Consider the following 21025-nt stretch of genomic DNA (forward strand, 5'->3'; position numbering starts at 1 on the left):
TACCTTCTGGTGTTGGTTTGTCTTGAGGAAGATCTGGCATATTTTCATCCAAAAGGTCTGCTAAGGATTGAGAATTTGCTAGCAACTTCTGATACGACATAGCAAACTCCTCATACTGTTTATGTCTATCTTCACTTAGCTCTCCTTTAGAATGGAGAATACGCCTATAAAATGAATGATGAAATAATCTGATAAACTCATCAAAGCAGATGTGATCATGTATTATATTGGAAACGTTCCACAAAATTTGATTTTATCACATAAGCTTATTAGCATGATTTTCTTCAAATTATTTGTAAAGTTTCCAAGATGTATCTGAAAGTAAAACTAGTATAATCAAATTCACCTAACTAAATTTCAACATTAGTTCTTCAAAGAACATTAAAAGTAATTAACAATTATGCCTGCAGTAATATAAAATTTAACAATGCCACTAAACACAAATTATTTTTAAAGTATTTTGTTAAAGCCATACCGCCTTCAGACATACAGTTAATCAAAAATACTTAACACACCTTAAAAAGTTACTGTTCAAAAACAGTAAGTTATAAAATCAGTATTCTTAAACATTCACAATGATATGAATCAAGATTATCTTTTGAAAAAGCCCAAATATTGTAAACAGCCAATTCTGTTTCCTACACAAGTACTGGTTATTTATCCATTTAACAAATATTAATTGAGAAACCCACTTAAGCCAAGCCAGGCCAGGCCATCTGAGGAGCAGAGAACACAACTAGTCTTTCACTTTACCAACAGTTCACTAATAAGCCACTCATAATTAGAAATGCAGAACTTTCGAAATTTTTCAAAATGTATAGTCAAGTAAAAATCTCTCTATATAGACAGTTGAGATGTCCACACCTGCAACTACTTATAATACTATTTATAATACACATGTAGTGTAATGTTTGAAATCTACAAATCTTAATGCAATATAGGTTTCAAAAAGCCAATCGTAAATTAAGTCATTTTCAAATTATTATAAAGTTTTTTACTTGTCATTTGAATTTCCTTATGAAAAGTGAAGAGAATGAGTTACTTTCTGATGTTAACTTAAAAGTTAACAGAAAATAACGTGAAAAACAATGCCTACACTTATTCATCCCTGCTTAGCTGGAACAATTTCCAAATTTTTCTCTTATCCTAGTCCTACTCACATAAACTTTTGTTTAAATGCTGTAACATTCCAGCTAACATTTTTTTTGTTAGGAATTATCAGCTCCCATTACAAGCACAAGATAGATCAATGCATACATTACTATTCATTAAATTCAATCTTCTTTTTTTCTTATCTGGCCTTATTAGGGATCTAAAATGAGAAATTTTCATTCATTTTCTTACGATTTAAAAGTACATTGGACGATACCGTTCTATCAACAAGAATAGTTTCTCTCTTCACCTGTTTATTTCAAACTAATCTTACTGAAAAAAACAGTCTTTCAGTAAGTTACATGAATGAATTCTAAACTCAAAGCATTCAAAAATACTTAAACCATGAAAGCAATGACTGGGACTGCTTTCAATGAGTGAGCTTGTTAGAACTTTTAATTAGAAATTATGTCATTTTTGAATTTAGAAAAAGCCACTAAAATTAAACTGTTTAAATAAATAATGTTCAAAAGTAGGCTACTCTGAAATGTTCTGCAATGTATTGGAAAAATGTTAACCAATAAAAACTTTATTCTTTTTTTTTTTTTTTTCAAAGTAAGCTTCACACCCAGCATGAAGCCCAAAGTGGGGCTTGAACTCACGACCCTGACATGAAGACCTGACTTGAGGTAAAAAATCAAGACACTTAACCAAGTGAGCCACCCAGGCACCCCCTTAGCAGTCTGTTCCATAGCAAATTATGTTAAGAGGGATAATAACAGTTCTAAGGGATTTCAGAACCTCTAATGACAATTAAGATGATGCAAAATTATTTCAGTACTTGAAAAGACACTGGGAAATGTTTCAAAATAACAGAACCTGGGGGCGCCTGGGTGGCTCAGTCGGTTGAGCGGCCGACTTCGGCTCAGGTCATGATCTCACAGTCCGTGAGTTCGAGCCCCGCGTCGGGCTCCGTGCTGACAGCTCGGAGCCTGGAGCCTGTTTCAGATTCTGTGCCTCCTTCTCTCTCTGACCCTCCCCTGTTCATGCTCTGTCTCTGTCTCAAAAATAAATAAACATTAAAAAAAAAAAATTAAAAAAAAAACAAAATAACAGAACCTGGAACTTAATTTTTCTAACAAGTTGCAACACTAGAGTCATCTAAAGAACAATACATCCAGTTTTAGGTTATACAACATTCACTAAGGATTTATGATACATAGGCATTAGCAAAGTGAGGACTATTTTATCACAGCAGAAAACACTCTTTTTCCAATATCAACCTCATTTTCAATCATTTGCCTGGGACTTTGCATTGGATCAATTAAAAGTGATATAATTCTATGATAGCTGCCTTTGTATGCGTTCCAGTTCCTTTCCAGTCATCCTGGAACCAATTTAAAACTCTGAAGCTCCAGAGGTAACTCCTCACACTTCCTAAATCTCAATCCCATGATCAGACTTGTTAACAGTACTAATATGTGCTTAGGTTACGACCTAGAGACAACAGTCCTCAGAAAAAAAGCTCAGATTTTGGTAGATTTATTTTCTAATCATACCTTATACTGAAAACTTGGCAAGCAATGCAAGATACCAATGAAATGGCATGGGAAGAGTTCTGTTACACACAAAACTTATACAGTCCTACATATTTTCCTTGACCATTTATTTAATATACATTTACTAAACATCGGACTGAACACACAGGATGTAGTAAGTCTATACATTTTAAGCAGAGAAATAAATGCACCATAGGTACCTGAACATTCAAAATCCCTAGAATCATTTAGAGGTTTGAATGAAATTAAAATGAGACATTTTTTAATGAATGTTTTATATATGGCAGTTTTTTATGTTTATGAAGCCCATTGGAAAAGATTTTTAGTTTAGCTTTTTTTAGAAGACCTGTATGAGGGAACTAAACATTACACAGCACATTTGACCCAAGTACCTAGTCTGTTCATCAGTGTAAAATAAATCTCACCAAAATTTCTTAGGAAAATTCCACAGCAATCTATCACTATGCAAAATCAAGCTGAATATATGATTTATCACATATCATTTTAATTATAATCTCTTCAGAAGCACATATATTCAGAATGTTGAATAGAAGCCAATCTTTTTGAGACTATCATAAATCAGAGGTTAGCAAACTATTTCTGCAAAGGGGCCAGATATAAATATTTTAGGCTCTGCAGACCATATGGTCTTTGTTACAAGTATTCAAGTCTGCTGATCTGGCACAAAAGCAGCCATAGGCAATAATACAACAACACATGAGCATGACTATTTTCCAATAATGCTTTATTTATGGACACTGAAATCTGAACTTCATATAGTTTTAGTATTTCACAAAATATTCCTCTTTTGATTTTTTTTCAACCAATTAAAAAGATAAAGACCATTCTTATTCTCAGCTCACCAGCTGTACAAAAAGTAGTGGTGGGTCTATCTGGCCTGCGGGCCATAGTTTGCCAATCCTTGTCATAACTGGAGTTCTCTGAATTAGTATCACTGTTAAAGGTATTATAAATGAGTACATTCCTTCTCATGACATCATTGTACAAGAGGGAGTTACTGGGACCATCTTAAAGATATGAAAAGCAAGCAATGAAAACAAAATTAATTCCAAATCTGATTCATTATAATAAAAATACAATAGACCTCCTTCACCCAATGATGAGCTGGGTGGAAACAACCCTAAGGTATGTCAATCTTTGATTTCTAGTGTTTTTTATATTACTAATTCAATACTGTAGAACTGACAGAAAATATCAAATAGTCCACTCTTGAATCGAGCATTCTATCTCATGAGAAAAGTCATAAATGTCTCAAATGATTCTAGTCTTGAGACCTATTTTTTGTTTTTCTTTTTTCATTTTTATTCTTCTTGACTTTCTCGCTTTTATTTTGTATGCTGTTGTCTCGCGTTATTTTAAAAATGAAAAAATTTTTAAAAGCTATCAAAGCTTAATATACAAATTTTCAAAATCATAAAAAGGTACAAGAGACATCCCAATCAGGACTTTCTGAAGGATTAAGCAAGCAATATATCACAAGTAATAAACTCACATTTACTGAATACTTACAATGAATCAGATACTGTTAAGTGCTTTTACATGTGAATTCATTGCATCGTTCACATTTACCTCCAAGGTAGAGTGCTACTGTTACTCCATTTTACAGAAGGGAAAACTGAAGCACAGAGATGTGAGATAACTTGCTGAGAGTTACAGAACTAAGTAAATGACAAATCTAAGATGTGAACACACGTAGCCAGGCTCCAGCGTCCATGCTCACAACTATTGGACCATATATACTGCCTCCCAAATTAAAGTAAAATTGTCCACTTGGTACCTAACATTGGAATTAGAATGTCTCTCAAATGCATCTATCAAAGGCAAGCCCTCTCACACTGAGGGGCTTATTTTATATTCCTTCAGGTCCTTTTATCTGGACCTGACTGGGTAAGCACTGTGTGCACTGCTAATGTGTTTACTAGACACTTTAAAATCTAGTACAAGTCCTAAATGCAGATGAAGAGTAACATGGAAGTTGTGAAAAATACAGTATGAAGAGGTATGAAAGAATCCGATCTGTCACTTGCTACATAAGTCACAATGAGCAAGCTCATTTATAATCATGAGGCAGACCCATTAAAAGCTACTAGATTTTACCTTTCATCTCAGCAATTTGTCAAATTTTCATGAGAATAATTTTCTTTCGGTTTCATTTTAGAATTTAGTTATGGATGTCTTATAATCTTGTGTGAAAAGCCACTACTGCACGGTAAGCATAAATGTACTCGATCAAATATTTATTAAACTGTCAAAGTCATTGAATCAGAGTTAGAGAATACCTGGAAAGAGGTAACAATTTTAGAGCACTTACAAAACTGTTAAAGCCTCACTGAGTTTAAAAAAAAAAAAAAAAAAAAAAAGCCTCACTGAGTATAAAGTACAGTGATAGAACATCTTAATAGCGCTTAAGTACTACACAATTTATCTAACGATCCACCTGTTTAAAAAAAAAAAAAAAAAACAACCCACAACTATAGGCAAGGTACAACTTACCTGGGAGAAAAGCAGAAGGTAAAAGCAACGCTATTTAATTTTACGTTAATGTGCTATCAAGTTTCATCACTGGTAAAGTAATACCGCATGAATTTGCATTAATGAAAGAAACCTCCCTGATTTTATTAACTAATGGAGGAAAGCCTACATTGTACTTTTTTTTTTTTTAACTATACTTTCAATCAAATCACTTAGTGCTGTTTGAACATGTAATCATGAAGGTCCTAATTCACCAATACTTAAAAGGAGAAACTTCTGCTACCACTCCCATCAGTTAGGGAGAAAGAAAGAAATTAAGACACTTCGAAATTATTCAAGCAAGAATTGACTTAACATCTGAATTCACGATTTCACTACAAGAAACAAATTCTTCTACATAATTAAGTAATATCTAAATAAAAATTAAATCATTTCTTCAATTTTTATTAAAAGCCAAAAAGTAGCAGGTAATATTACCTCTATGAGAATAATATCTCATAGTACAAAACATTTCAAGTATAGAGCACTGAACATAAAACTTACCAAGAAGTAAAGCTATTAACTCTAAATTGACAGATGTTGCAAGATAATATTTTTAGACGTCTAAATATTAATTATAAGTCCCCAGGATCAATCGCTTAACTAAAATGTATTTTAAAAATTGTTTTAAGTACAAAAAGCTTGTAAGTTCAAATTTATTAAAATTCACCAAACCCTAGGGCCAGCTGTATTCTGCTTATAACTGTAAATCCCTCAAGGGCTTAGAAACAGAACTATCTAATACCTATGGTATCAGCCCAGCAAACGTGAGAAAGGAACAGTTAAGACTCAACAGGTCTTGTGCAGTCACTGTCTTCATTCATTCATTCATTCATTAACATCTTTAAGAAAATACCAGAGATTTTATTATTCTATTTTTTTTAATTGGTTGAAAGAATTCTTAAGTATAGAGCTTAAGGAGTATAGGAGCGCCTAGGTGGCTCAGTTGGCTAAGCATCTGACTTCAGCTCAGGTCATAATCTCACAGTTTGTGAGTTCAAACCCCACACTGGGCTCTGTACTGACAGCTCAGAGCCTGCAGCTTGCTTCAGATTCTTCTCCCTCTCTCTCTGCCCTTCCCCCATTAGTGTTGTCTCTCTCAAGAGTAAACATTAAAAAAATTAAAATAAAAACAAAGGAGTATACACAAAGGCTTCACAACCTCTATGAATAGTGCCATCTCCCAAGTTAATTAAAATGACCAAAACCATTTAGGATTCATAGACTGAAAATACAATGGATTTGATTTTTTTAAAACTGTCATTATTAAGATACTGAATAAAGGCTTAAACATCCACTAGCTTGGCACCTAGATTTCCAGCATTACCATGCCTAAGAGAAACCTTACTGGGAAAAATTATTGTCCATGATTTATTCCCATGATTAGAAAAACCTCAAAACACCTACTGGATAATGACTGGGAAGGGGAAACTTTGGGAAACTGATCATTTTTACAGTACACCGTAATGTACTAATACTAGGCCAAGGGACTCTGCACTAATCCATTCTTCATGCGTCTTGGTCAGTCAGGTATTCAAATCTTCACTACAGAGGCTCCTCAGATTGACGCTGTCCTAGGCATGAGTTATTTATTAAGCTATATGCTAATTATTTGTTATATGATGATTAAGATTTTCCCATCTCCCAAATTACTACATCTAAGTAGGCAGTATCCCATGATAAAATGACTGCTATGATGGTAAGGTCAATTTCTGCTAGGTAAATAACCTCCTCTAATAACCTAACAGTTCCATATTGAAATGAATAAAAGTTTCTAGGGAAAGTCCACAAAACCATGCTCTTAACACTATATCCTGTTCAAAATTTTCACTTGAAATAATATTAAAGAACAGGTCTGCTTATCAAAGCTGGATATGACCAGAAAGTAAGTACAAATTAATATAAGTCACTGATATATTAAAAATAATAATCATCATTCAATATTATAATTAGACTAAAATAATATGCCAAAAATATCTAAATAAAGTTAAAAGAGGGAAGTCTGCATTCAGATTCAAAAAATTAGTTATAGTAATTCAAGGTGAAGAACTGATTTGGCAGCAGTTCATTTGAAAAATTAGTCTTTAGGCATATATAAGCCTAACAGTCAAAAGAATGACAGAGCAGCTATAGAAACTAATGGAATTTTAGATTATAGGCAGGAAAAAATGCATCCAAAACAAATGTCCTAAGGATAGTCATGTCGAAATCATGGAACAAACTGAAGGAACAGGAGGTATTTAGCCTTGAGAAGATGAAAGGGAAACCACCTGGCAGTCTGCAAATATCTGAGATATTATCATGAAAAGAGGAGACATGTCCCATATCAGTGCTTCTCAAACTGTGGTAAAGGAATTATTTTTTTTTCTAATCACTGCAGGTGCTTTTATAAAATACAGGAACAATACCACAACTATGGAAAACTGCTATAAGGATGTCTAAATGCTTCGTGTGCTTCTATACTTAATTCATTGTGAACAGGTAAACAGTTCATAGACCCCCACTTTCAGCAGCTTTATTCCATCTGAACCAGAAAAAAAGAAGTACATCAAAGGGAACCATTTTATGGAGTTAATTTTCTGCTTGAATTCCTAGTAAGTAGGAGTGTCCCACACAGAAATGGCTCTAAGCTCCTTTGAGAGGTTTTCAAAGGAAGAATACTTTGTCAGATAATCTGTAAAATGGATTCCTTCATTGGGTGATTAGATTAAATCACTGTAGACTCCACCCTCTAAGCTTCTGTGAGGCCAATCAAAAATAAACACACACACAAAACCTTTAAAGTAGCCAATAAAAAGGAATCAAAGCATACCTACAAAATCAGTTGTGATGTATTAGGTAGAACATATGGGAAAAAGAAAACGACTAGGAAAATGACAAAACACTATGTAAGTCATAATTAAGATCTTGAATATATGAGAATTATTAAGAGGACCACTACTTTCTTTTTAAACTCATTACTGACTATATAAATTCAGCCGGAAGTTGCCTATTCAAAGTTTAAAACAGTCCTCACTATCAAAAGCACAAAACAAAAAAAAATTTTTTTTTTTTAAAGAAACCTTGAGGAACACCATTGCCATCTTAGACTCTCGCCTCTTGAATGATCCTCAACCACCAGGGTTTAGCCATACAGTCTCTGAACCTATCCTGACCCAGACCTAACTGTATTACTGGCATATACTACTAATCTTTAGTTAAGTCAATCACCTTCTAGTGGTAACTACTTAAACCAGTAGGTCCTTCCCCACTGTGGAAGGACCTTATGGAAATAGAAAAGTATCCTCTCCCATCCTAATTCCTGAAAAACAGCAATTTCAGACTCAACCATGCACTTCAAATAGATGAAAGTATTCAGCCAAATACTTTGGCTACTGCTGTTGTCTCCTTTCTGTACCCCTCAGCCCTCCAAATCCACCCTCCATAAAAGTTGACCTAGTGCCCACCAACTTCCATCAACTTCTAGTTTATGGATGCCTCCTAGGTCCAGAGGCTACAGAATAGTTATCTTGTAACAATCAAAGGTGGCCCCTCAATCAGGTATCTTCACTAATTACCACAGACACATACATTATTCCTTCAGAATTTTAAATGGATGTTCCCCGGAGAGAGACTCCTGTAAATGCACTCTACACAGTAGCATTTAAGAAATTTTTTCACATCTAATTTGTTGCACTATTTTCCAAATTTCTGATCTAAAATACAGACTATGAAATAAAACGACTTGTTTTCTAAGAAGAGCAAGTATCAACAGTGACATCAATGAATTAAGATTCAAAACAATGAAAGCAAACCTGTTATAGAGAGGGCACAACAAAACACAAAAATAATAGCAGATAAGTTGAAGTGACAGAAAAAGAAAATCCCTCAACAGTAAGGAGTTTCTTAAATCACAGGAACAAAACACATCCCCAAAGTAAAAATCACCATATACTTGCCAGGTTTCTTTTAAATTCAGAAACAAAATCTATGATAAGACTCCCATTTAAACATGAGTACTTTAACGGTTACACTCTGAAATTCTCCTGGAAATGTTAAGAAATCCCCTGCAATGAGCCCTTTTCCACAAGTTCTTTCAGTGGCACGAAGACTTAAGAAACTTTTTAAGTATGAGCTCCAAAATAAATTCTCAATTCTGAGAAATATGAAAATCACCTGTTTTGTCTCTCTGTATTCTGAAGCTCCCTGTGGTCCCTTTTCAGGTGTTTGGTCAAAGATGTAAAGTACTCTTTTAAAAGATTCTGGAAAGGTTGTTGTTTCTCTGGACTAATTATCTCACTAGGAGGGAAACTCAAATTAAACTTCTCCGCGGCACTCTTCACTTTCCGTGGTACAAGTCCAGCAATATCATCTCCACAATGTCGACAAAAACTAATCACCACAGAAACGTGAGTATGGGATTCCCGATCAGCATTAATAATATTTTTTAGCTGTTCATAGATTAAGGATAGACCTTCCTTGTCAGTGAAAATCCCAACTATTGTCAATTCTGCAATGAAACGCAAATCAGTTCTTAACTTGGTAATGTTAGGGGTTTTCTCTTCTTTCCTCGCTTCAAAATGTTTTTTCCAAACCTGAAGAAGTGACGGAGCAAAGTCGGCATAACGCTGGTGAAAGAGAGAGCACAAGTGCACAGCACAGTTCACATCAGATATTTTCAGCTTTGCTTCCACAATAGAAGCTACAGCTTCTGCAATGTATTTGCTTAAATTTAGGCCATTAAAATCATGGGACAAGGAGTCTCTCTGTTGTTCCGTAATAGTTTTTAACTTCTTGACAAAAGCAGTATTTTTCTTCAAGCTTGAGTCTAGTCGGCTAAAGAAATTTTCCTCTGGTCGGTTGTCTGGAGCATTTTGGTTTTTGCTACGAAGTTCCTTCCTTAACTGATGTCGTTCCCAAGCTTCTTGATGAAGCTGAAGGGATTCTTCTTTCTCTCTATATAAAAACAAACAAGTAAATAAAATAACCTGTATATTCTGAAGCATCTCTGACAAATTTCATAAGAGCGAAAGTAAAATCATATAAGCATCAGCATCCAAAAGGAACAAACCATGCAAAAGGCCCTTTTCCTACTTCTTTTTTAAAGATATCTTTTTTAAGTTATCTCTGTACCCAATGTGGGGCTCGAACTCAAAACCCGAAATCAAGAGTTGCGCGCTCTACCGACTGAGCCAGACAGGTGCTCCTTTTCCTAATTTTAAAAACATTTTTATTAATGACTTAAGATAATAAGAACCCAGTACGCTGAAAATATCAAATGTGACAGAGTGGAGGATTCTGAATAACTAGAGTAAAAATCATTCTGCCAACAAGCAAACGAAATGGATAAGACACTTTTGTCAATTCTACCGCAATAAAGGTGAAAAAATAAATGGATTAAATACATGATGCATAGTATGAAAAATACAAAATACCTAGGAAGGATACCTAAAATACCTAAAACAGGTAAAAGCATTGGTAAGAGAGAAAAAAAAACTGTCCACAAAGACTATAAAGAATAAGGTTTGTAAAAAATGCATTAAAAATGTTTTAATATGTGGGGCACCTAGGTAGCCCAGTCGGTTGGGTGTCCGACTTTGACTCAGGTCGTGATCTCGCAGTTAGCGGGTTTGAGCCCTGCATCAGGCTCTGTGCTGACAGCTCAGAGCCTGGAGCCTGCTTTAGATTCTGTGCCTCCTTCTCTCTCTGTTCCCCCTGCTCATGCTCTGTCTCTCTCAGTCTCTCAAAAATAAATAAATGTTAAAAAAAAATTAGAAAAACAATGTTTTAATATGTTAAGTACCATTTTTCCATACTTCAGCATTAACCAAACCTTTAATAAAGTACCTTTCTTGGTTTGGGTCTTAAAATTCAAGTGTAATTAAGAAATTCTGGAAAGGAACCAGAAGAAAACTATACGATAAAACTCCTTTAATAAAAGGCTAACAAACAGTTTATCCTGAAAAAAAAAAAAAAAAAAAATTAAAAGATGGAACATGTTTAAATTGCACAAGTAATAAAATAACTTGGGCAGGGGTGGGAGGGTAGGGTATCTCTCTGACTGTGAGGCCTCTGAGATACTAAAATATGTAACTTTAAAATATAAATTTCTAAGAAATCAGATTTTCATCTTTCTGAAATAACCATCCCTGAGCAACCCTTCTATGATTTTTCCACTAAAAGCCACAACATTTTAACAGCAAATTGCATCCATCACTGCAAACACGGACATGTGAGTATCTCAAAGAAGTCTCCCAGCCAAACACAAATACAAGATTAGCAGTGAGAATGCACTTTAAGAAAATATCTCTTGGGGTGCCTGGTGGCTCAGTTGGTTAAGCATCCAACTCTTGATTTCAGCTCAGGTCATGAACTCCCAGTTTGTGAGATGGAGTTGTACGTGGGGCTCTTGCACTGGCGGTGCGGAGCCTGCTTGAGATTCTCTCTCTCCGCCCCTCCCCTGCACACGCTCTGGGTCTCTCAAAATAAATAAATAAATAAATAAACAAACAAACAAACAACTATGTATATACATTAATTAAATCTATTTTCATTAGCAATAAAAACACTTTAAAATACATAAATGAGGGTGCCTGGGTGGCTCTAGTCAGTTAAGCGTCCAAATCTTGGTTTCAGCTCATATCATGATCTCCCGGGTTCGTGAGTTTGAGCCCTGCATTGGGCTCGACACTGACAGTTCAGAACCTACTTGGGATTCTGTCTCTCTCCCTCTCTTTCCCTCTCTCTCTCTCTCTCTCTGCTCCTCCCCGGCACATTCTCTGTCAAAATAAACTTTTAAAACAGTTTAAAAAAAAAAAATACATAAATCAAATATTTACCAGTGAAATAATAATGCTCTAAAATACCCTTTTTTTCCAGGGGAAAAAAGTGGGTAATTGTTGATGCTGGGTAGACAGAGTGATTGGGGGGTGTTGGGAGGACTGATTCATTATTCTATCCTATTTTTTGAATATGTGTGAATTTTTCCCAATAAAAAGTTGGGATTTTGGTGATTGGTTTGTTTTGTTTTGTTTGTTCTTTCTATAGGAGGGTAGGGGGAGGAGCAAAAATAAGTGAAATTGAATATCCTTATGAATTTTTAAAATTAATTTGAACATATTTTTAGCCCAACAAATCTAAAATAGTTCAATTTCAACACGTAATTAATATAAAATAGCAGTGAAATACATTGCACTGTTTTTCATGAGTCTTCAAAACCAGGGTTCTTTTTACACTCATACTTAATAGCAGTCTCATTTTGTACCTGCCTCATTCTGTGTGGTCCACAGCTCCTTGTTAATTTTTTTCTTTTTAAAGTAGAATATAAGAAACTCTCAAGAATCATGGCTCTGAATATTCCCAAACTGGCCACTACTATTGCCTTCCAGACCTAAGGCTCTACTACCTCATTAAAAAGACAGGTACAAGGGGCGCCTGGGTGGCTCAGTCGGTTAAGCCTCTGACTTTGACTCAGGTCATGACCTCAGTTTGTGAGTTCGAGCCCCGCATCGGGCTCTGTGCTGACAGCTCAGGGCCTGGAGCCTGCTTTAGATTCTGTGTCTCACTCTCTCTCTGACCCTCCCCCACTCACACTGTCTCTGTTTCTGTCACTGTCGAGAGAGAGAGAGAGAGAGAGAGAGAGAAAGTAAACATTAAAAAAAAAATACAGGTACTAAAAAACTTTGATAGGAAAGTAGGTGGTTGAGCTGTTCTAGCGATCCATGAAAATTCATGTTTGCAAACAGCTTTTTAAACATTATATAAAATTTTTATACATATGAAGAGAAAAGTCCATGCTACTCAATAGCTGCCATTTTTGCTACATCTTGGTAGTTTTCCTGTGAGGACTACCTTGTTTTTTGCCAGTTCATCATACTACTTGCATAGATTTACAAGGTCAAAAATAGATTTAGATGAAGATAAGAATGGGAGGTACTACGAAATCGCTTTTAAGGACCAAAGTTTTAAAGTTGACTAGGTTAAAAAAAACCCAGCAGCTCCACTGTTTATTAGGACTTTATGCAAGTTACTTAACCTTTTCAAGCTTCATTTTATTAATCTGTCAAGTGAGGATCATAAAATTTATTCATTATGACTACCTTTAGGATATGTGCTGATATACTCTGTAGTGTCCTGCACATAGTAAGAATTCAGCAAACAGCCATTAAGAACTAAAGATTTTCAACTTCAAAGAGACCATGAGGGGCGCCTGGGTGGCTCAGTCAGTTAAGCATCCCAACTTCAGCTCAGGTCATGATCTCATGATTCTTGTGAGTTTGAGCCCCGTGTTGGGCTCTGTGCTGACAGCTCAGAGCCTGGAACCTGCTTCACATTCTGTCTCCATCTCTATCTGCCCCTCCCCTGCTCATGCTCTGTCACTCTCTCAAAAATAAATAAACGTTAAAAAAATAAAAATAAATAAAAACCCAGAGACCATGAAAAAAAAAGAGCCATCTTAAAAATCAAAACAATCCAGGAGCGCCTGGGTGGCTTAGTCAGTTAAGTGTCTGACTTCAGCTCAGGTCATGGTCTTGTGGCTCAGGAGTTCCAGCTCCACATCGGGCTCTCCGGGCTCTCTGCTGTCAGCATGGAGCCTGCTTTGGGATCCTCTGTCTCCCTCTCTCTTTGCCCCTCCCTTGCTCGCACTCTTTCTCTCTCCCTCTCTCTCTCAAAAATATTAAAAAGTTCAGATTACCCTCTCAAAAAATATGTATTAAAGATTCCTGTTATTTAATTGGAGGAATTAAAGCATCATAAGCATGCTTCTGGTCAGTGAAACTAACAGAACCAGTAACTTAAGATACTCCCAACTTCAAGGAACTGCACCCCAGAAGTCGGATTTCAAATAATCATTGTTTTCCCAACACTTCATTCTTCCCATTCCTTCTTATCAATAAATAAAATAAATGTTCTTACTTCAACTGGGCAGCTTCTTCTTCTTGCTGACGTTTTACCTGCTCTTCTTGCTTCTTTTTCTCTTCCTCTTCATGTTTCTTTTTTTCTTCTTCCTCTTTTTTCTTTAATTCTTCCTCTGCCTTCACCTTTTCTTCTTCTTTTTTCTTTCGTTCCTTGTCTTCTTTTTTTCTCTTATCTTCTTCCAGTTTCTTCTTTTTATCTTCAGGGACCTTAATAACCTCCTTCTTGGCAGTAAGTTTGATCTCCTCTTTTGGTTTCTCCCTGCTGCTCACTGGCCGCCTTTCACTGCAGTCTTTTTCCTTGTTGTTTAGTAAAGTTTCTTTTTCTTCCATACTTGCTGGCTTTTTACGCTCAGCTGGCATTATGTTACCCAGAACAATCTGTAAGAGTAAAAGAATGTCAGTATTCTTTGTAGTATTGTAGATGCAGTGACTTTTTTAGTAACGTGACACTGTTTTTGAAACAGAACATATTAATGCATTGTTGTGAGATATTAAATAAATGCACGCAAAATGAGTATTATTTCTGTGATAAAATAACTTCCTGGTCACATTCCACATTCTATCATTATTAGCTATGTCTTTGTCTAAGTACTTTTTTTTTTCATTCTTTCTTAAGGAAAAATAACACAAACAAAAGTGGAGAACACAATATAATCAACCTCCCAAATTCAAGCATTATCAGTTATGAAACATAGCATTTAATCATAAATACTTCAGCACGCATCTGAGAATATTTTGAATCAGGTGTTTTTTTTTTTAAGTAGGCTTCAAGCCCAACACAGAACCCAATGCGGGGCTTGAACTTACCACCCTGAAATCATGACCTCAGTTGAGATCAAGAGTCAAACGCTTGGGGCAACCTGGGTAGCTCAGTGTGGGTTAAGCATCTGACTTGAGCTCAGGTCATGATCTGCTGATTTGTGAGCTCGAGTCTCACACAGTAGGCTCTGTGCGGTCAGCACGGAGCCCGCTTCAGATCCTCTGTTCCCCTCTCTCTCTGCCCCTCCCCTCTTGTGCTCTCTCTCAAAAATAAACGTTGGAAAAAAAAAGACGCTTAACTGAGCTACCCAGGCGCCTCTGAATCAGTTTCAATCCCAACATTTCACTTTGGTGAAGAGATTCTGGTGACATTATTCCATACAATGTGCAACAGAAGTATTATAGCAGGAACATAAACAAGCTCCTGCCATCTATAAATGAACAGACAAGGGGCGCCTGGGTGGCTCAGTCAGTTGAGCGTCTGACTTTGGCTCAGGTCATGATCTCACGGTTTGAGTTCAAGCCCCGCGTTGGGCTCTGTACTGACAGCTTGGGGCCTGGAGCCTGCTTCAGAGTCTGTGTCTCCCTCTCTCTCTGCTCCTCCCCTGCTCACACTCTGTCTCTCTCTCTCTCAAAAATAAAGATTAAAAAAAAATTTATATAAATGAACAGACAAAATGACACAAATTCATGCCATCGTTTTCAACCTTATCAAACTTTCAAATACAGAAACCGCCAAATATCTCAAATTAGACTTTGAATCTTTTCATTAGCATCAGTCAAAATTAATCTATAAATAAACATAAGGATGATTATAGAATCTGTATATTCTGTCCTGTATCTGCCAATACAGTAACCATCAGCCCAGGGCTTCTCAGCCTCAGCATTACTGACATTTCGGGCAAGGCAATTCTTTGGGGCTTTTGTTTGGGGGGTGGGGGCTGACACTATTTTGTGCACTACATGAAGTTTAGCAGCATCCTGCCTTCTCTACTGAGGTACCAACAGTATCTTCCCAGTTTGACAACCAAAAATTACTCCACACACTGCCAAATGTCTCCTGGGAGCAAAATCACCACCAGTTAAAAACCACTGCACTAGCCACAAGTAGCTACTTACATGCAAATTAATTAAGAGTTTGAAATTCCATTTTTCAGTCACTACCCGTATTTCAAGTACTCACTTCCACATGGCTAGTGACTACCACATCAGTGCAGATACAGAATATTTTAATTATCACATTAAGTTCTACTGGATAACGTAAGTCTACAGCAGATGCTCTATTAACTGGAAATAAACTGTAGAACAAAAAACTGTATTTCCCAGCAAAATTCAGCATTTTTCTTTTCAAAAAATAAATTTTCTCTGTGTACTAGTTTTCTAATATAATTTCTTTAATGGACAGCAATTCATGTTTTGAGTCCTAAATCATCTCAAATTGCACAGGAGAAAATCAAAATACTTTCTATTTAAGAAACACAGAATTAAATTATTTAAACTGCTTAGTTTATTAAAAGCTAAATATACACACAGTATTCTTAATTATTTTCAAATATAGATTTTAAGTGACAGCAATAAAAACTAGGTTAGCAAACAAAACATTTGCAATAATAAACATTTATTTCGTAAACACACACACACATTTATTTCAGCACTCCAATAAAATGTTATCATAGAAAGAAAACCTAGGCCAATAAAAACACTTTAAGTAATTTTTGGAGGCACATTCAATACTCTATATCTTTTCTCAGCTACCTCTTCCCCTTTTTCTTTTGACTCTGCTGTCTACGTTCTATGCATTTATTTTGACGGTAACACCCAAAGGCTTTAGTTAACCTCAATGGTTTGTAACTCAGAAGGAAAAAAAGCTGTCAATCCCGTTTAGGCAATCATTAAAACACGAAAGAGCATAATTACTTATCTGTGTGGCAAGGCTGCCTTAACATTTATGCTATCTGGGAAGTGCAGCTTACACAGCTTCAAATAACCCACCTTTAATGTGAAAATACCATGCCCTAAAGCAAGCAAACTTTTAAAAGAGAATACTCATAGCTACCACTCACTGGCACCACAGTAAACATCTTACATACATTATCTCATTTAATACTAAAATCTTTATGAGGTGGGTATTATTTTCCCTATTTTATAAATGAGTAAACTGAGACTTGACCAAGTAACTTGACCAAGGCCTCCACAGCTGGTGACAGAGCAGGAATTTGAACCCATACTCTCAACTAAAGTTATTAAGAACCGTGCATACCAAACTGTGAGGCAGAAGACTTGATCATAGATACTATGACAAATCATACAATAACGTATCTGAATAAAGAGTCCCTAATAGCAGTTTTTACATTACGTTTTTAACTTTTGGCAGATATTAGCGAAAACATACAGGGATGATAATTCCTAAGGTAGCAATACAATCTTATTTAGATTGTCATTATATGCAAAATAGAATACTGTTTATATATAGAGTATGGATTTTCCAAAATGAAGTATCAACAAGCGACATTTCAGTAATACAAGGAACTACACACAATAAAAAGAACGGCATCAAAATTTACAAGTAATGTCTCATTTATCAAGGTAAGACTACATATTAAGTTCTACAAAAACATTAAGAAATTCACTTAGAATCTGACAAATTCATAAAGGATCATTTGTTAGCTTAACAGAGTTTCCTAAACTTCTGTGACTCTACAGTACTCATTTATTCAATAAATGTTTAAGTGCCTACTATATCAAACTGTAGTAGGCACTCATGAATTGGTCCTGCTCTACAGCATGATAAAACAGATTCTCAGTAAGACTCTTAAGTCTTGGTACTGTTAGATTCTTTGAATCCCCTCATCTTTGTATGACAAACACACCCAGAGTACACTTGGAACTAAATTTCAGTGAACAAAAAAATGTGATAAAAATGTACAGGCTCATGTAAAGACGGCAATGCAACACGTGAAAATAACACAGGCTCTGAAATCAGACGCTTACTCTGCAACCTGCTAGCTATGGGAACTGGGCAACTTCTCTGAGTCTACCCATTGATAAAATGGAGGCACTGCTACCTCTCTCAGAGAATTCCTAAACTACTAACAGAGAGACAATTCTTAAACTACTAACAAAGCAGCTAGCATCCAGAAGGCGTTCAATAAATGTTTATTCTTTCACACCGAACACTGAAAAGTTCGCTGGAAGACGAGAGTTTTTAGGGTTAGGACTACTAGACTTTCTCCACTCCAATTCTCGATTTTTACACTGACATGACAGCAGAAGAGTGACCCATCCAATTACACTAGTTTAATGGCTGAGTCAAGCCTCACTGTCCAGTGCTCTTCTCCACTAAATGCCCTGACTCAAGATTTTAAAAGCCAAATTTACAAACAACGTAATTTAGATCAGTACGCACTTGTACTGTCAATTAAACTGTATTTAGTGAAATGCCAAAATTTAAACTATTTTGATAAATCCATGCTTTAATAAACAGCCAAAGATTGTATCTGAAGCGCTTCAAAAAGTTTTTCAAGTAGAGACTAAAATTTTAAATAGACTGCATCTCAAAATAATCAAGATAAATACGAGTGATCTTTTAATTCGAATATGATTAGCTTACAAATTACGCAGTACAATCACAGCCAGTCCTTAAAAGGAAACCATGCTTTTAAAACCACCTTCCTAGCTCCCCGAGTAGAGTCCTGGCTCTTGGGTTGTATATTTTAGTTGGTTTTCTAAAAATACTCTCGATGCCTAAAAGAAAGTAAAACTACCTTATTAGTTAGTAAAACAAGTATCAATGGAGTGTACTGGGGGGGCGGGGGGCAGAACGCAGAGAAAGGGATGTTTCCCTTTTAAAGATATCCCTTTAACAAAGTACCATATGGATCATGTATGAAATCACAATCAGACTGCTCTGAAAATATTTCAGAGTTAGACAATGCTGTTTTACCTTTTAATTCTTTATTATTCAAAATGTTCTATGGGCAGAATAGCACCGGGGCATTATCTCCCAGTCTCTGGCTTTTCAAAACGTCCTTCCTATCAAGGACTCATTCAAAGTTTTTACAAATTTCACCAGAGTTCAAAACTGGTTTTCTCGAGGAGTTGTACATTTCTTACAAACACCTAAAACTACGATAAACGACAAGGCTGATGGTTTTACTTTGGTCGGCTGCATCACTACATACGGGTCCTCAAAGAGCAAGCGGGCAGGTGGTCCGGTTCACCGTGCACCCCCAAGATCCTAAGGTGGTTCTGCTTGGCCAACCTGACGACCAAATACCCCGTGATGATCTCCTTAGTTCAGAAGTACCAACGAGAGTAAGTACTAGGAGCCTTGGGACGAAGCCAAGGGAAGAACCCTCAGTCTATGTGACTAAACAGAAGTGGAGCAAATAACCCATGCCCACCATTCCCAAACACGCCGAATCCCCTTCCCCTCCACACACATGTCCCACAAACCCCTGCTCCGGCGGCACATTCCCATACCCAACACGCTTCCCCGCCACAACTCCCTTTCCCACGGGTAGCCACGGTCACCTTCGCGGACCATCCTCGCCCCAACCCCAACTTCTCACCCCACACTCCCTCACCACCCGAGACCGGGACTCTCCGACAGGTCTCCCCACTCCACATCCTCCCACACACGCACCCTCCCCACTTCCTCGCCCTCGCTTCCCTCCCGGCTCCCGAAGAGCTTTCCCCAACCTCCCCTCGCGCCACTCCACACCCCCAAACACCTTCACCCCGCCACAGCAGGCTCCCCGCCTTCAGCCCCGAGGCCCAGCCCGGGCATGTGGGGCAGACACCCCCTCGGCCGCCCCTCATGTCTGCCCCGGGCCGGGGGCGCCCGCGGTGATGGGAGCCTCCGGGAGAGGGGTCTGAGGAGGACGACGCCGGAGCTGCGGTCCGTGTACTGCTCGCCGCCCCCGGAGCGCTGGGGTGCGGAGTCGCCTCTTGGGTCCCTCGGGGAGTAGGAGTCCAGGCCGGTGCCCCCCAGTCCCGCTTCCTCCCGATCGTTGGAGCGGAGGGGAAGGAGGTTCCCCGGGACTCACCTCGAGCCTGTTGTCAACATTAGCCCCGGGTTTCCCAGCACCAACTCCAGCGCTCGGGCTCTCCCCTCCCCTCCCCCCACCTATCTCGCAGCCGAGGGCCCGCCTTCCCTCAGCTCCCCCTCCTCCCTCCGCCCGCCGGCCCTCCCGCCCGCCACTCACCAGCGCGGCCAGGCTGCGAGTGGGGGCGGGGCGGAGGGTGGGGGAAAGGAAAAAGCCGTCCACGCACTTGCCTGATCGCAAACTGTCCGGGTCTCCATTCCGCCGGCATGACGATGCCCTTGGCTTAACGCTGGGGTGGCGGATCGCGAGAAAACACTCATAGATGTGCGACGCACAAAGCGGCTAGTTCAAATGGTCTACTCGATGGGAGGAGCGAGTTTTTCAGACAGGCAACAAATAGGGCAGCCACAACCAGCACCTCAAGCCAGGTCCCCAGCGGAGGGGAGGAGTGTTACAAGGACCGAAGGCAGGAAGTGGATTGGTCGCCTGGAAAGGGAAAGCGCCTGAATTAGAGATGCGCAGGCGCAGGTACTGCGGGCCGGAGGGGAGGGGGGGGTAGCTAGAATGGGGTGGGGCGGAGCTAACAGGAGGTAAGGAAGGGCGGTGGAACAGTAGGAGAATTACGGAGCGCCATTAAGGACAAGTTTGGCCACGTGATCCTCAGGGGAGTTTCCAGGAGCGAACGTAAGGAAGAGGTCTAAGAAGGGAAAGTTTGATTGGACTATTTCAAGGGGTGAGGTTGAAGACTTAGGAAGTTAGAAACTGGAGAAGCTAAAGAATATGGCTGGTGAGGAAGGTACAGGTTGGTTAGGAATGGGTCTAGGTTTGAGTGCCCTAGAAAGACTACGAAAGTCCCGTGGGGGAATTTCCAGAAGCAGTTTTTAGGTGTTCCACGTAAAAACAACCCAGAGTGAAGAAGAATCAAGGTTTTTCCTCAACAGGTCTTAGAAGGTACCCTGTTCTAGCAAACGAATTTTAAAAATTACAATGAAATGACCTCCATGAAGTCATTATTGTAGTCACAATTGGCTAGTCTTGTCATTTCTTCCGAATGTGAAACGAAGTCAGCTTCTTAAAATGGGTATTAGTTTATCGACACAACTTAATTGACTTTGTGTATCCGGCCTCCGATTTTTAT

At 38.0% G+C, this 21025-nt stretch overlaps 1 protein-coding gene across 2 annotated transcripts in view; it reads right to left on the reverse strand.

Annotated features, from left to right (window-relative positions):
• Positions 1-20254, reverse strand: part of UPF2 (UPF2 regulator of nonsense mediated mRNA decay) — a 110308-nt gene extending 90054 nt beyond the window's left edge. The window contains exons 1-4 of one of the 2 annotated variants that reach the window (XM_042944864.1): positions 20118-20254; positions 14079-14458; positions 9339-10118; positions 4-164 (exon numbers count right to left, since the gene is read on the reverse strand). In XM_042944864.1, the coding sequence (XP_042800798.1) occupies positions 4-164; positions 9339-10118; positions 14079-14458; positions 20118-20207 (1411 nt within the window). In that variant the 5' untranslated portion in view covers positions 20208-20254. Of the gene's footprint in view, positions 1-3; positions 165-9338; positions 10119-14078; positions 14459-19887; positions 20002-20117 lie in introns of those variants that run through there. The other variant, XM_042944866.1, reaches the window with a different exon arrangement.
• Positions 20255-21025: the final 771 nt, after the last annotated feature.

Source organism: Panthera leo, chromosome B4 (assembly GCF_018350215.1).
Source record: "Panthera leo isolate Ple1 chromosome B4, P.leo_Ple1_pat1.1, whole genome shotgun sequence".
NCBI lineage: Eukaryota > Metazoa > Chordata > Mammalia > Carnivora > Felidae > Panthera > Panthera leo.